The following is a 16,192-nucleotide window of genomic DNA, read 5'->3' on the forward strand; positions in this document are numbered from 1 at the left end:
ACTCAGATTACAATTTATATGCATCCGATTTTTATGAGACAATTGTTATTTTTATCGTTAATCATGAAAAATAACAGATATTATCATATGAAGAAAATGTAAAGCAGAATTCACTTCAGAGAAAAGCTAAGAATAAAAACGTAATATTTCTTTAATTAAAAATGAATGTATTTCCATATTTATTTTAGAATGAAATTCACAACAAACTAATACTAATATATTTTTCTCAGTTAATATACGTATCTGGTGCAACTATTCTGGATGCCACTCTGTTCACTGGTCAGTATTATTTGTGAGCTAATTTGATTAGAACCCCCAATTCGCTTTATTACCATCAACTGCAGAGGGACTACATCTTGTGGTTTTACACCTTAACTACTGTTGAAAAATATTCTGGTAATCGACCATGAATCGAATTTGGTGGTAAGAGAAAAAAACAGGAATTTATGGAATGTGTTTAGATGTAGGTAACTTTTTATTTTTAAAATTGTATAATTAATATCTGATTTTGATGTTAGCAGAGAAACACAATATTTCATTAGATTTATAATCATTCAAAGCAAAAGAAATTAGTGAACCTTTAGGTACAGAAATTAAATGTCTTCGAAAATTCTCAATAAGTATATTCTCCATAGTTTACCTTTTCCATAGTATTTGTAATATGTGTGTAATAGAGCACATACGTGAACAAGTATTATTTATTTATTGAGAATGTAGGTATGTGAATACTATGCTGTAGTGAAAATGATTAATAATAAGTGCTGATTCCATTAATAATTTGAAAGTGGAAGATGTTGGCTATAAACTTAGATAACTGTCAAAATACAGAAGAAACCAAATGAAAATTGAATTCAAAACAGATTCTAATGATAAAATACTGAGCTTATTAATCGACTTCACTAATCTTATTAGGTTTATCCATGCAAGTGCTGGACATATTCGAGTACAATGGAAGTGTTGAGTTTTCAGCATCCCTACAGAGAAGCTGGTCTGTTGCAATTCCGGGGTAAAGGTACCTGTAGTTAATAATTTTTAATACTGGTTTCATATTTCACTGACAAGTGATTTATTCTTGAATGAATTATTCTTATGTTTAGTTAATAGAAGAATTAGGGTTTCTCCTAAAAAATATCAGGAGAAATCAATGCCTTTTTCCCCTACAGACTTTGTACTATCCTGCACGGCCTTGGTTGATGCCACTACATAGGAATATTTGATTGAGAAGGTGCGTCAATCCTTTAAATCACCTAAAGAGGAATGATAATGAAAAATATTTATCGGAATCATACTGTGGCATAAGAAATATGTGTTAATTATTTATACTACTGGGATATAACTAAATATTTTCCTAATTTGAGTATTTGTATTTTTGTCTCATTTCAGTTTTTATTTTCCATGTGAAGCTTCTATGATCGCATTGTTCTCTAATTCTTTTAGTTATGAGTCATCTCCTCATCTTCTTAATCTCGAGCTTAATTTTAGTAATAATGCCGTTATTGCAAGCCAAGACCATTTAGCACTGACGAATTCTTTTCAATTGTATTAAAAATAGAAATATCTATTTTGTTCTCCTTCTTTAGTGCCTTTTTTCGTTCATTATATCCCTTATCTTCCGAAATAACAGTTGAGTGGACATTAAAATATATATATGAAAGCTCTTTATTTGCCGCCTATTCATTTTTCCATTTCATTTTTCCATATCTACACTAAAATTAACCCATACAAAGGGAAAGGATTTATGGCAGTTTTGTAGCGTTTTTTTCAGGGATACTGTTGGCCTAAACATTCTTTCCTTTCAAGATAAATTATTGTTAGCAGTTACAATAATCAGGAATTCACTATTATCTCATTATTCTATACCTACCAATAATTAAAACAATCATCTAATATTCAATTCGAATTTAATTCTATAGCAATTACGATCAAAATATGTAAAAAGCAAATAAATCTTGATCCCTCTTTAAAAAATATGGTATTAAATGTCATAATTTATTTGATGAAGTTAACGAAAACGCTAAGCAAATTTGATTTGAGAGCTGAAACAAAAACCCCACAGCTAACCCTCTGGATCAATGTCAATTCATTAGTTAATCTGAAGTATAAGATTGTTCGCGTTCATTTTAATTCTCATAATTATTTCGGTAACAACCAACTAAAGCCAGTGACGTATTGAACAAATAATTTTCACAGGGAAGGCGGTATTCAAGTGATTGAAAAAAAAAATAATTGAGTAAAGACGTTAATTATCGATCAATTGATTCATGTTAGCTCAATAAAATCTTTGGTTATAGTCCGATTAATGTAGTCTAATAACCACCGGACATTGATAATTTGAAAAGGGTGATAATAGGATTTATTTATATCTTTTGATAGAAGAAAAACAATAATTGAAAATAATCGTTGTACGTGATGATAGATAGTCCCTAAAACGTCTATGTCTTACGAAGCAATTGTACAATTTTGAACGAGTGAAAACAATAAAAAAACTGGAGACGAATCTGGTTTCATGAGTTTGATTTGCAATTCAATTAGCCTCAGAATAACGCCGAAACCGATGAAGTATTGACCAAAAGTCTTTTGAACTTCTATCAAATTTTCTTTTTTTTTCTAACCCCTCTCTTACATGCACCATTTTCCAATCGGTAGAGGATACGGAATTCGGTACAAGTACGAAAGTCGTGAGAGTACTATGCTAAAATTTCTTTCATGAAATGATGTAGGAAAACAAAGTGGCATTGTCTTTTCTATCCTCACCTCTAGAGGATTCTGTAATGTCGGATCCTGATCAAATCAGGTGTTCCTATCGCATGTGGCATTAAAATGACTCGAATTAAAATATTAATATAAGTATTCAAATTATATTCCTGTAGACAGCTTTTATGGCATGCCTTCAGAATTGAAAATTCTACTTTTATAACTTCTGAATGTTTATTTGTCATCATAATGTTAAAGCATATGAACGTCCTGAATTCTTTTATCACATGGATATTAGTATAAATTTATTCCATTATTGAATACTTTGAAATTTAAAATACCCTTAAACCCGACCTTTACGTTACGTCTTCAGCAAGAAACAGTAACCACCCCAGCCGCAACTACCGAATTACGTCGGCAAATTTTCCAAGTTTGGTTTACAATAAGCAAGAGCTAATTTTATCACTCTCAGCCGGGAACAGCCCAGAATTAGATTTACAAATTTACCAGAGGGGTTCATTATTAGATTTACATGTTGAGGGGCTGGAACAACGAGACACAGTTAGTGGGATGACACACTTTCAATCAACATACATGTCATATTGTATTGAAGTTTACTTGTCCCTATTCATTATTGCAGGGTTACTGTAATATGCAATAAAGAAAAAAAATCAAAATATACTGTACTGCTATAAAATATATGAGATATTTCGAACACACATAAACATTTGGTTGTACTAATTAAGATGAATAAATAATAACGTTAACCTATACTTAAGTAACATTACGCGGTTTTTTACAGTTTTCAATTTTTTTTTAACACAAATCATCCACGTTAATGTTTTTATTCTTATTGTGGAAATATTTAGGGAAACATTGTTTCCCTAAATATTTGCAAAAAAAAGATATCCTATAGTTTTTAATCAAACTTTTTTCTTGCTTTTAACAAAACGATGTGTCTTGGCAACAATTTTCAATGAGTTAGGACAATATCTGTTTAATATGGGATCGTTAAATTTTACTATTTTTTCTTCTACTTCTGGATTATCTGCGAACTTTCTGTTTGATTGAATCATCGATTGATTAAATGTCGTATGAGAATTTGTAATTCGCTCTTTTTTGATTTTAAATATTTCCTATTGGTGAGTAAGAACCTGAGAACTTGATATCGATTATACAAGTATTATTTCTTCGATGACTGCAACCAACCTGTTTTTAAACATAAAAAAATTCAAAATCAATATTTTGGCGCATTTATTCAATAACAGAGATTAATTTTTAATTATGGGAAGTCTAAATGGATTTGAAACTTTGTAATGGCGACAGTTCTCGTTTGGTTTTCTATCTGATTGTTTATAATGACTCCATTCATACCGTTTATCGTGTGTGAAAAATATTAACCGTATAAATAATAACAAATATTAATTCACTGAATAAAGTTTAATAACGTAAAGTAAAATAGACGAAGAATGGATAAGCCTCAGTTGAACTGAAAATTGGCATGGCGCCGAGGAAAAGGTACAAAATACTTCCTTTTGAGCCCGGTCGATACAAGAAAAGGCTTTTTATGTTTTATTTTCTGTTTAGTGCCAGGTGAGCCGCTATAAATAGATATCAAGCGATATTACCAATATAATTATCATAATACATACATATTTTATTTATTTTCCAAAATTCCATGGTTTTTGAGGAAATAAACTCAAAAATATGCAACTTTCCGACTTATTTGTAGCGAAAAAAGTCCTTCTTCTAAGTTAGTGCATCAATCATAGTGAAGAAATATGTGAAATTCGCACTAATAATAAAATTGAAATTTGTCGATATGTTGTGTAAAGTGGTTAATGCTTATATTATCGGATAGCGTCAATTCGGTTAGAACAAATAACATCGTCTAGAACTTTTTAAGTACAGATGAGATCAGATTAAAAACAATTCACAATTCGAAGGGAATGAAATTGAAATTTGGTCTGGTATCATGTTCTAAATGAGCTATACTTTTTCAATGAGTAAAAACTTATTTTATCTATTTCGAAAATTACGAATTTGTTGCGGTTTTATCCGATATCAGGCCGCTCAGCGCTTGGTGATGGAGAAGGCGGGCCACTAAATTCTATTTCACACATACATTTGTCTTCTAGTGAGAAATTTTTTCTAGCGATAAAGTTCAATGCTGTGCTATTTCGACACAAGTACTCTTCTAATTATTCTTGATTTTAGGTTTCTTCTGTTTCAAAATTAGTTTTTTTTTATAATTTTTGAAAAGAAAGATAAAAATTGACATTTCGACTTTTCTGTAAGCCTTTATCAAAACATGATATTGACAATTTGCGCATTTATATTGATCAATAGATCACCTTCATCATGAATATTAACATAGAACTAAAAGTTGAAAACTCACAATGCCTTACCCACTAAAATATATGGTTTACCAAAGCTGCACAGCTCCTCTTAGCCCATTATCTAATTATTTGAAAAAAATTTTATACCAAAACAAATGGTTTCTTGGTTTCCGTGGTTTCTTTAAACCTATACACATATTCTTATTACCATTGTGGAAAATATATTAATGAAAAAATGGGACAAAATTTAAGAATTTACAGAAATATCTCAAAACGAATTTATAAAAGCTATAAAACTCACACTTATAACAACGTACTTTAATTATAAAAATGAAATATACAAACAAATTGATGGTTGTGCTATGGGAGTTTCTATTTCAAGTGTTATAGCACAATTAGTAATGGAAGATATCGAGGAAACTGTCCTTAGCCGTACCAAAGAATCAAATTGAAAACATAAATAAAACATTAAATTCCTATCATAAAAAACTCACAATTCACAATCGAAATCGAACAAAATAATAAAATCCATTTTCTTGATTTCACATTATATAAAATTATTAATAACATAAAAACGGAATGGTATAAGGAACCAACTTAGTTCTCAGAATATTTGAACCTCAATTCATGTCATCCTATGTCCTAAAAAAGATCAGTGATAATAAGTTTGGCTGATAGATCTATCCAACTATCAGATCCTGAATTTAAATGCTTAGCTATTCAAAAAGCAAAAACTGCATTGAACGAAAATAATTATCCGGAAAAAATGATAAATAACATATTCAAGAAAAGAATAAACAGATACTACAATCAATTTAAAAACAAAATAGAAACTAAACATCAAAACATAATATTTTTCGTTACCATATAAACAAGGACTTTTCCGAATTATTTCAATAAATATGATAAGTCATAAAGAACATAATACATTATATAAATTTTTCCTTAAATTAAAATCTAAAACACTAAAAAACAAAAGAAGTAATATAATATATCAGGTGCCTTGTACTAATTTGGAGGCTGTCTACATAGGGCAGACATCTCAATTTTAGAAAATAGACTAAGAGGTCATCAATACGATAAAAAATAGAACTGCATTAACGAACCATGAAATATCAAAAAAATATAAATTCAATTATATAGACTCAAAAATTTTTGAAATGGAATCTAATACACAAAAAAGAGAGAAATGATTCACATTCATAAGAATGAAGAAGCTATAAATGATAAAAAAGTCAATAACTCAAGTAAAATTTATAACTCTATTTTCTAAATTCTAATAAAACTATAAGTAATCTAATTGATAACTGCTATATATTGAGATGTAAGGACTAAGGAAAAATTAATTTTTCTTATTAGAAAGTTCTAGTGATTTTATTCTTATGTTGATATTCATGATGATCAATATGAATACGCAAATTGTCATTGTTAGTGTCAATATCATATTTTGATAAAGACACAAAAAAAGGCGAAACGTCAATTGTTATCTTTCTTTTGAAAAATTATCAAAAAAAATAATATTTAGAAACATAAACATATTAAAAGGTCTAAGAAATATATATATATATATATATATATATATATATATATATATATATATATATAACTGAGAAAAGAGAACAACAATAACAAGGGCTGAGTTGTTTACTGTTTGCGGAAGAAAAAAGTAGACCATCGAAAGAAGGGTTGACTGAAACCAAGATGTCTTCAATCTCTCTTGTATCTACGCAGCCAATTAACCACATATTATAAGGGCTTAAGGCAAATTCTGGAGAAATTGTATTACGATATAGAACATGATTTATAAGAACAAACATTTCTAGCAGGTTTTCTATATTCTAGCCATGAGTTGACTGCTACAAAATCTATGGCATGTCAAATGAGCCAGATTGCATACTCTTTGGATTTGATACGGGATCAATTCGGGGGCGATATATATCCTATTTGATTATAGTAAAAAGTCTGCTCCGTGCCCTTTAAACGTTTTCCATAAATTCTTTTCAATATTTTTTATTATCCATCCTGCCGCTGAGTAAACGGTGATTAGGAAAAGCGACCTCTTTGAATGATCCCATCTGCATATATATAGTTTTTAGATAAGATAAACTTGCCAGTGAGAACTAGAGTAGTTGTCAAAGATACGTTGATAATGTAATAGTATCTTTTATGACAATTCTCACTTCAATCATTTTTATGACACCAAGTACCCAAATTTTCAAAATTTCATAAATAAAAAGCAATCTAACCTCTTCAATAAATATCAAAAATTTGGTTATTTTCCCCAGTTTACGAGAATAAAGTTTGGGCTGAACTTTCTGCATAAAAAATTGTTTTTCTCATGAATATATATGGCATTTTTCAGCTTTTATTGTCAAAATACTTTCCTTCCGATTCGTTTTCGTTGGGACACTTTGTATAGTAATAGCTACCTACGTACCTACTAAGGTTAATGTGAAATTTATGCGGAAAGTGGTTTAATAACTGGTAGTTTTAAGTACATAAGACTCTTCATAATTATTCACTTTAATCTTAATTTTTTAATACATTGATTATTGCTTGATTTATATAAATTCGGTTCAAGAGTCTGTCAATTTTTTCATTGAATGAATAGTTTTTCAAAAATGTATGTTTCTCTTTTTCGAATTATTCTGGTGATATAATGAATAAATCTTTACTAGTGTATTACAAAGAAAAGAGACATTGAAAAATTTGCTTTAACGATTTACCAGAACTGGTAGTGTGGTTTACGAAAAAAGCGGAAGGTTGAAGAATTCAATGTCGCAGGACAACGAGATGACGTGATGTTAAAAGTTACGGAAGATCCTCATATCTCGAGATGACTGAAAATAACAAAACAAATGATATTGATTATGAAAAGAGGTTAACCTTTTGTGAGTGGGCTCGAGAACAAATTCAGAAAAACAGAGATTTTTTCAATTTTGTATTATTTGCCGATGAAGCAACATTTCATAAAAATGGGTTTGTTAATAGACACAATTTCCATTATTATGCAACAGATCAACCGCATTGTATACGGACTATCAGTCAAACAAGGTGGTCATTAAATGAATGGGGTGGAATTATTGGGAATCTTGTCATAGGCCCATATTTCTTTGACGGGACTGTTAATGGCCAAGTTTATTTAAATTTCTTACAAAATGAATTACCTCAACTACTTCAGCAATTACCTGCTCATGAATAATGAATTTCCCGGACGATGGATAGGTAAAGGAGGACCCCATAAAAGGCCATCTCGTTCACCGAACCTTACAAAAATGGATTTTTTTGGTGGGGTTACGTCATTGAACAAGTGTACAAAACACCCGCGACTACTAAGGAAGACATGAAGACTAAAATTAAGGAGGTTTTCTTAACTGCTGATGTCAATATATTACATCGCATGAATTATTGTATGGAAGTAAATGGTGGTCATTTTGAACATTTAATAAAATAGTTTTCTTAAGTTTTTAGTTCTTTTCTATTTGTTGTTAGTTATTTTTGTTTAATTTGTTTATTTTGAGTTTTGTAGTCAATTTTAGAGTGTAAATTATGAGACGATATAATTTGAAGGGATAAAATAGTTTTATAAGATGGTAAAATAATATACTAGATGTTCCATTTGAAAAAATTAAGTTTTTGCTAATTGAAATCTCCTAGATTAATGCTTATCTAAATAACACCCCGAACTCCAAACGAAACTTCTATTCTGTTCAGACATTCCATCCATCCTTTACCTTCGTACTTACCAAACAAGTTTAGTTACTTCTTTCTCACTAGTAAAGTTTACTAGGCAGCATTTTTCGCCAAATCTTCATATTTTCAGTTCAACTTGGCAACGTCACAATTTATGCGAAAAGACAAGGATAGATGCAGAACTTTACGCTGAATTCGATGGTAAACAAATATATAGTGTGTGCTATTTAGAAAAAACTTTACTTCATGTTGTCATGCTTAGGCTAAACACCGTATATATCTCAAAATATTTTAGAAATGTGTATCTGTGCAAATATAACAACTTTTATATAAAAATTTTCTTTGTATATTTTATCTCAAGTAAGTTATTGCACTTCCACACACTAATGGGCCACCTTGTATGTACTAATTAGTCTGTAATTAATATTGACGACAGAAAATACAGAGCATATGAAAAATAGTACCTTTATTTTATTTATTTCATAAATAAATTCACTATCAGAATCAAACTGGAAACATGTATACCTAGAAAATAAAAATAAATGAATGAAATTAGTTTTTTCTGACTATAACATAGCTACAGCATTGTGGCATACTTGCTATCAATGTTCTGAAGTAATCTTGATATAAATTATCTTACGCAGTAATTGTGTTCTGCAAGATAGCTTGTAGCAGAATTAGATATTCAGCTTTTCTATACAGATAATTCCAAACATGTTATATGTGGGGTCGTGCATTATCGGAAACAACATGTTGATCTTAAATGTCTCTAAATATCTGTCAGTACCTATCTATCAGCAGATAACGATCCGCTATCTATCGGTACTAATTCTATTCGACTCTCAAGGATATTCTGCTCCAAAGAAAAACAGAGCCTTTTCCAAACTTTGACGATATTATTATATTACATAAATTTTAATTATTTTTATATGTTGAAATTCACTTATATTAAAATAAATAGATTCGCCTTTTGGATGGTAATTTGAATTCTCATTTTAATAGACTAATAGCAAATTACTATTTTCCAAAGAATTTCATGCAACATATTTGACTTAAAAATGATCGGTACCTACTTTTTAGTGATTTGTTCGGAGGCGGTCCATCCCTATTCCATGGCGGTTCGCCGTGTCCTGAGAAATCCCTTAATTTGAGATATGAAATGGTCAGTCTTATAATGCTAGCCTTATCTAATTGAGTGGTGATCGCGGCGGGGAGAGGAAGCATTTTTGCCAATTCGTAGAATTCGTAATTTTCCTTCCCTCGACGTGATCGTGCTGCGTCCCGACTTTTTTCTTTCCGTAGCTCCAAGATACTATAAAAAAATTTAATGATTATATAAAACTGAAATTTAACAATATTCATATGTGTAGTGTTTGTTCTATTTGCATTTACACTCATAAATAATCACCCCACAAAAATTATCGCATCACTGGTATTCTAGGATATTTTTATTACTTAATTTTAGTTTTTTGGGACAATCTGTATATGTATCAACTTAATAGATATTTCTGGTTTCTTATCATGGGCAAAAAAATATCACAATTTCTTTACAAATTTTTTTGGAAGCAAAAATGCTCGAGTAAATCATTTCTGTCTTGGAGAATGCATTGAGATTGAGAACTTTCTAAGCAAATTATGTTATTGTATAGTGAAAATTTAAATTTATTTTGTTGATAATGGATATGCCTCAACGTTTTACAAGACATGTGATGAATGAAGAAGCCGCTAGAATCATCGCGCTCTTACAAAATGGCTGCAATCAAAGATACGTCGCCGAGGTAATTGGAGTTCAACAAAGCACCATATCCAGAGTTGTTATTCGCTATCAAGAAACAGGGCAGCTAACCAGAAGACCCAGACAAGGCCGCGGAAGTGTAACTTCGGTACTAGATGATCGTTATTCGAGGTTAACGGCGTTAAGAATTAGGCATACCACTGCTCGAAGGCAGCAAACAGATCTGTTGGCTGCTTCCTTCATTTTTATGTATAGATGTTTTGTACAATTTTTTTGATATTTTCTATGTTTTGGTAAATCAAACTTTTTGTCCTCTGTTAATTGAACTGATATAAAATAAATGTAGCAAAAGGCGTATCTATTAGTGTTTTAATTCGTAATAATAATAAAATTCGAAAAACAGGAAACACATTTAAAATATTTAAAAAATAATGAGTGATGCCATAATTTTTATGGATAGTTTATTTATACAGGGTATATAGATCATCGATATTATAAAACAATCTCAATAAAAATAAGTTTCTATGCTTTTCTGCAAAAGAGAAATTTAATTTCTTTGATGTTGTCATTTGCATTAATCGATATAATTGTATGATAAATGTCAATACTGAAAGCTGGAATTAATATTATCATTGTGTGAAATAATTTCTGGTTTAACTAACATACGTAAAAGACAAAGCACTGAAATTTCAATCCTGAGTAGATGAGGGTATAAAATCAGAACGAAGCAAGAGGGATGTAATTTGTTCAGTATGAATTATCCAGAGAGACCTAATCAACTGTGAGTGAAATGGAAAGAAAAACTGGACATGTTAAACGTTTTTTTAATGATGGGTATCCTGAAATTGATGACAATGTTATTTTTCATGGAATGTTCAGGATAATGCCCATAGTGGTGATGCTGGAGTTAACTTAATAAATGATAATGCGTTTTTTAAACTCCATTCCTACAAAATTCAACTACATCAATAATTCAACGAGGACTAACCATAGGAGTTAATCTTAAAGATAGAGAGAACGGAGATATATCGAAGTTCTTTCTCTATCTATCAGCAGTTCGGGCCCTCTTGAACAAGCTCCGATACCTCGCTCTCTCCATCTTTATTATTAACTCTATATGATTAACAGATTCCTTTAAGTATGTACAAAAGATCTATGTAACCCCGATGAATGTATGCGTAGCGATAAATGATATAATTATTGGCCTTTTTTTCTTCAAAGAAAATCTAATAGGAAAACATTAGTCCGCTTTTTGGTTACTAAATACCGATAATTCAAATTTACCTCATGAAAATAACTATTTTCAAAAGAACGGAGCCTAGCAGCAGTTAGTCCTAGACAATTTTTAAATTAATGCGAGGTTATATAGAATGACTAGCAACGTCGGCAGATCTATCATCTCTAGAATTACCTACATACATAGGGTTATACAGAATCAAAGGTGCAAGTAAATATAACACAAACTTCATAGGAATTGAGGAGTATATTTAGACATGAATTGAGTCTTATTACTCAGCACTTGTACTTAATTAACGTGTCCACAGATTTTCCTGGTGTGAAAAAACATTTAGTGTGGAATAAACTTTATTCATAAATTTGTTTAGCCTCAACCGCATAATTTATTAGAATAATGAAGGTGATTTTGTTGAATTTGAAAGTATTATAGTTATATATGTATCAAGGCACTAAAGTTATCCTATTTGTCACGAGGCTGAAGAACTAACTAGGCAAGTGACAAAAAGATTATGTATTATATTTTTTTATCGAAATCGCCCATAATCAAAAATACTTGCGAAAATATTTGAAATTTAGGCGAGCAGAATAGGTTATAAGTGCGGCGTTTAGTTACACGGCTAAAAAATATGATTATTTTTTAAAATTCGACATTTTTTTCATTTAGTTATATTAATAGTAATAGATCAGTTTGAATTTTTTGTAATGTCAAAATGTGAGCTGATTGACGTGTATTCACTGCTGTCGAACATCAAGTGGATGACAGTTCAGTCTGTTAGGCACTAAAAAGCGATTCCACTGCCAATACATTAAATTTTAAAAATTTATTGAGGTATTACATGACATCCAGTTCTATTTAGAAAAGAAAAACATCACCAAATTTCATCGGTGATACAAAAATTCACCTTTTTAGTCATTTTGGCAACAATTCTTCTGTTTACTAGATAATAATTTCATTCCATAATTTATCCGTTCGGTGATTATAATTACAATTAGGTATTAACCAATTCTAGTGACGAATTCCTCCAAAAAAATTACTATATGTTCGGAAACTCTACCTGAAAACGCAACTTATACTAGATGTGATTTTACCTTAATACAAAACTTCTTCCTAAGCCTTCCTAAAGTACTCTTTGAAATGACATCATCAAGTTACTCTTAAGCATATACGTGTATCAACCTGTTATAATTTTTTTACTATAAGATGGCGTTTTTTATTTTCATCACAAGCACTTAAGAATAACATACGATGGTCAACAGATATAATTGTTTTCACTTTGTGGGTATCATAGTTTTTATTAATTCCACTCTAAATCAAAAATAATACGGTATTATTTAAAGAAATATGATCATGTTTGAATTTTTTTATGCACTGTTTTTGATCAACATCAAATTAAATTTATGTGTATTTTTAAATTCATTATCACTATTTTATTATCAAACTAAATAGTACCTACCTAATGTTATTTTGAAGGAAAGGTTACATAATTCAAATTTTCTATCTAAATTACTAATTATTTCTATGAAAAATATGCTAATATGCATTCAATCTACGATAAGTAACCCTTATAGGCAACCGAAAATACAAGGATAGCATGAAATATGAAACAATTAGTACTAGTCGGCTCACAGCTATTCATACTAGAATATTTAAATATTATATGAGTATGGTATCATGTTTATAGAGAAACCTCTATTCGTTTGACTTTCATTTCCTTCCTTGAGTATTTTTTACAAAGTGGTTGGTGGACTCCAACCAAGATGAAAAATGTTCAAAAAGTATATTTTGTTTTCATTATTTAGAATATAATTATGAAATTTTTCTATAGTTCCTGAACAAACTTTTTTCCTGTAATAATTATTCAATTTTTTATTATATAATAAACAAGTTGAGTAGATATTATTTCAAGAGTATTTTGTTTGAAAGCAGTATTTCCAAATTCCTGAAAAAATTTCATGATTCATTTTATATTCTACAAAAACTTAGTTTCAAATCTCCACTAATATTTTTGATGAATGTAATACTGCTCTTTTAGTATTTTATTATACAAATGACCATTTTCCTTTATAGTAACATGCTTCATAATTGTAAAGAACTCTTTAAATGGTTATGGGAAATAAAATGGCAATTAATTTGAAATAGACTATACGTGAAGACACGTTCCTATAAAATGCATCTTTTATAACTGATTACTTTTCTTATATAGTATAGTCAAAGTGTATGTATTCCCATTATGGTCTGTCCTAATCCGACCTTAGTTCGTTACTTTTTACTTTATTCATCCTTTGGGACCATTGTCCCATACGTTGAATCTAAATTTCAGCTTCTTTTCACTCACAACATGCCCTGGGGAACACTGATTTCAACTGCGTTTGCCGTTATCGTGGATAAAAGACTACATAGCTCACCTTTACCAACTGTATTAACGCTTTTTTCCTAGAAAATAGCGTTAATTATTTCAACATTCACATTTTTAAGTAATGAGATCCAAGAAGTTCAGCGTAGATGAATGATTTTTTTCATAGGCAAAAATTAATGCTTATTGGTTGTAGCTGAATAGCTTTAATTTAACTAATTTATAAAACTATAAAGCAATAAGCCAACAAATATGCAAACAAAATTAATGATAGTTATTAATAATGCGTTATCCATTGAGATTAAACGAAAAAACAACGTTTGGAATGACGCAGGAAAGTTGCCTTCTGGTGTACATTAGATAAATTAAAAATTAGAAAACTAGTTCAATGCGTCTTGATGTATTACGAGGCCCAAATATGGTAAAAAAGTTTAAGAAGAAAAGAAAGATTATTTCACTTAGTATCGACATCAAGGACCAAGAAGTGGGCACGGAAAGTGGAGGTATGGATAAGAGAAATGAGATTCTCATAACAATCTGAAATATTTAATTAATATGAGTATCGCTCTATCAAGTGAAAGTGTTTCAATAGATTTATTTTTATGAAGTCCTGAAAAACTTTGTCTATTGTGTCAATAGACGATATGTGATAATTGAAGTTCGTTAGACGCCTGTGTTGTTAAAACCATCATGGCAAATCCAAATATACATTCATGCTATCTCTCTTATGATCTCAAGAAATTTTTTCAGAACAGATTATTTGAAGAATTACGTAGGTACATTGCTGCTACGGAAAATCTCATTTTGTCTATACTATATGAAGAACGCGAAATTTATGGAAAACTTGACTTGCGCCGTGTTTTAAAAACACCAAAGGGAAGTAGAGGAGGAGTCGAGAAGAATGAAGATCCGGTGATAAACTTTGATGTGAAAGATTCTATCAACATAGTTTTATTAGCAAAAAAAGGTGTAACTGAATCTCTTTTGGTAAAGCATGAATCTGATTTCGTTGAAGCGAACTATTTTATTAGATGGGCTTAAAAGTTGTTAGGCGGACACATAGGTGGCACTACTAATATAAAATCCATATGATTTTCAGTTCGCCCTAAGTTTCAAAAGATACGTGTATAAATTTAGCTATTGTAATATGATTTAACATGTTGAGTGAAGCAACTTTTGTTTAGCTATCATAATATGATTTATAGTAACATTTTGAGTGAAGCAACTTTTGTTGGTTTGAAAAAATAGATAACTCGGAATTACCTGTCTTGCTTTTTAACAAAAAATATTTTTGAAGTCAAAGCGTGGCTTAATAAACAATAAAAACTTTTCCCCAGGAAAATCAACTATCGAGAAATCGTTTAAACAAATCGAAATGAGCACTGAGAAAGATTCACGTAGTGGACACACCAAAAAGGCTGTCGCCGACGAAAACATAAAGGTGCACTAAATAATTTCGTATAGCTGTAAATTGAAGCTAATTAAGATAGCTGAGGTTTTAAATATATCAAAGTAACGTGCTGGACATATCGTGAATTAATATAATATGGTAAGCGAAAGCTCTGTCCAAAGTGGGTGCTCGAGCAATCGACCAAAAACAACAACGAATTGATAATTCTGAACCGTGTTCGGAGCTGTTCAATTCTAATATACCTGACTATTGCATCTAAATGTGACCATGTATGAAACATGTCTCTATCATTCCACACCAGAGCCCAATTGACAGTCAGTTGAGTGAATTCCACGATTAAGCAGCGTGGAAAGCCGTATATAAAATATTCATCGACTAACTTAGAATGGCCTCAATTGAATAAAAAAAAAGTATTGTTTCATCAAGACAATGATATTATAAAAATTGTATCGAAAAATAATATGACCGTTTTAATCATTTTATCACCCTTAAATGCAACAATATTGAATAGAAAAAGAAATTCCATGTAAAAAGGTTTTTTTCTATGCTATGAGCCCACCTGTTATTTATTCATTATCTGTATAACATCGACAATGTCTTTATTTTGTTCTTTAACGTAAGTTACCCAACATTTTTTCTAGTTCTGTAGGGTTTTTTGCTGCTGTTTTTATTTTTTTATCAGTAGGTTTCAACCATTTTAATCATTTATATTACGTTACTATAAATGTGA

General features: G+C 30.2%; 1 protein-coding gene across 2 annotated transcripts in view; it reads right to left on the reverse strand.

Moving 5' to 3' along the window:
* Window positions 1-16,192, reverse strand: part of LOC130898085 (protein trachealess) — a 67,801-nt gene that overhangs the window by 36,370 nt on the left and 15,239 nt on the right. For both annotated transcript variants that reach the window (XM_057807136.1, XM_057807140.1), the window contains exon 2: window positions 9,800-10,038. In XM_057807136.1, the coding sequence (XP_057663119.1) occupies window positions 9,800-10,038 (239 nt within the window). The remainder of the gene's footprint in view (window positions 1-9,799; window positions 10,039-16,192) is intronic.

This window comes from Diorhabda carinulata, chromosome 1, assembly GCF_026250575.1.
Source record: "Diorhabda carinulata isolate Delta chromosome 1, icDioCari1.1, whole genome shotgun sequence".
Taxonomy (NCBI): Eukaryota; Metazoa; Arthropoda; class Insecta; order Coleoptera; family Chrysomelidae; genus Diorhabda; species Diorhabda carinulata.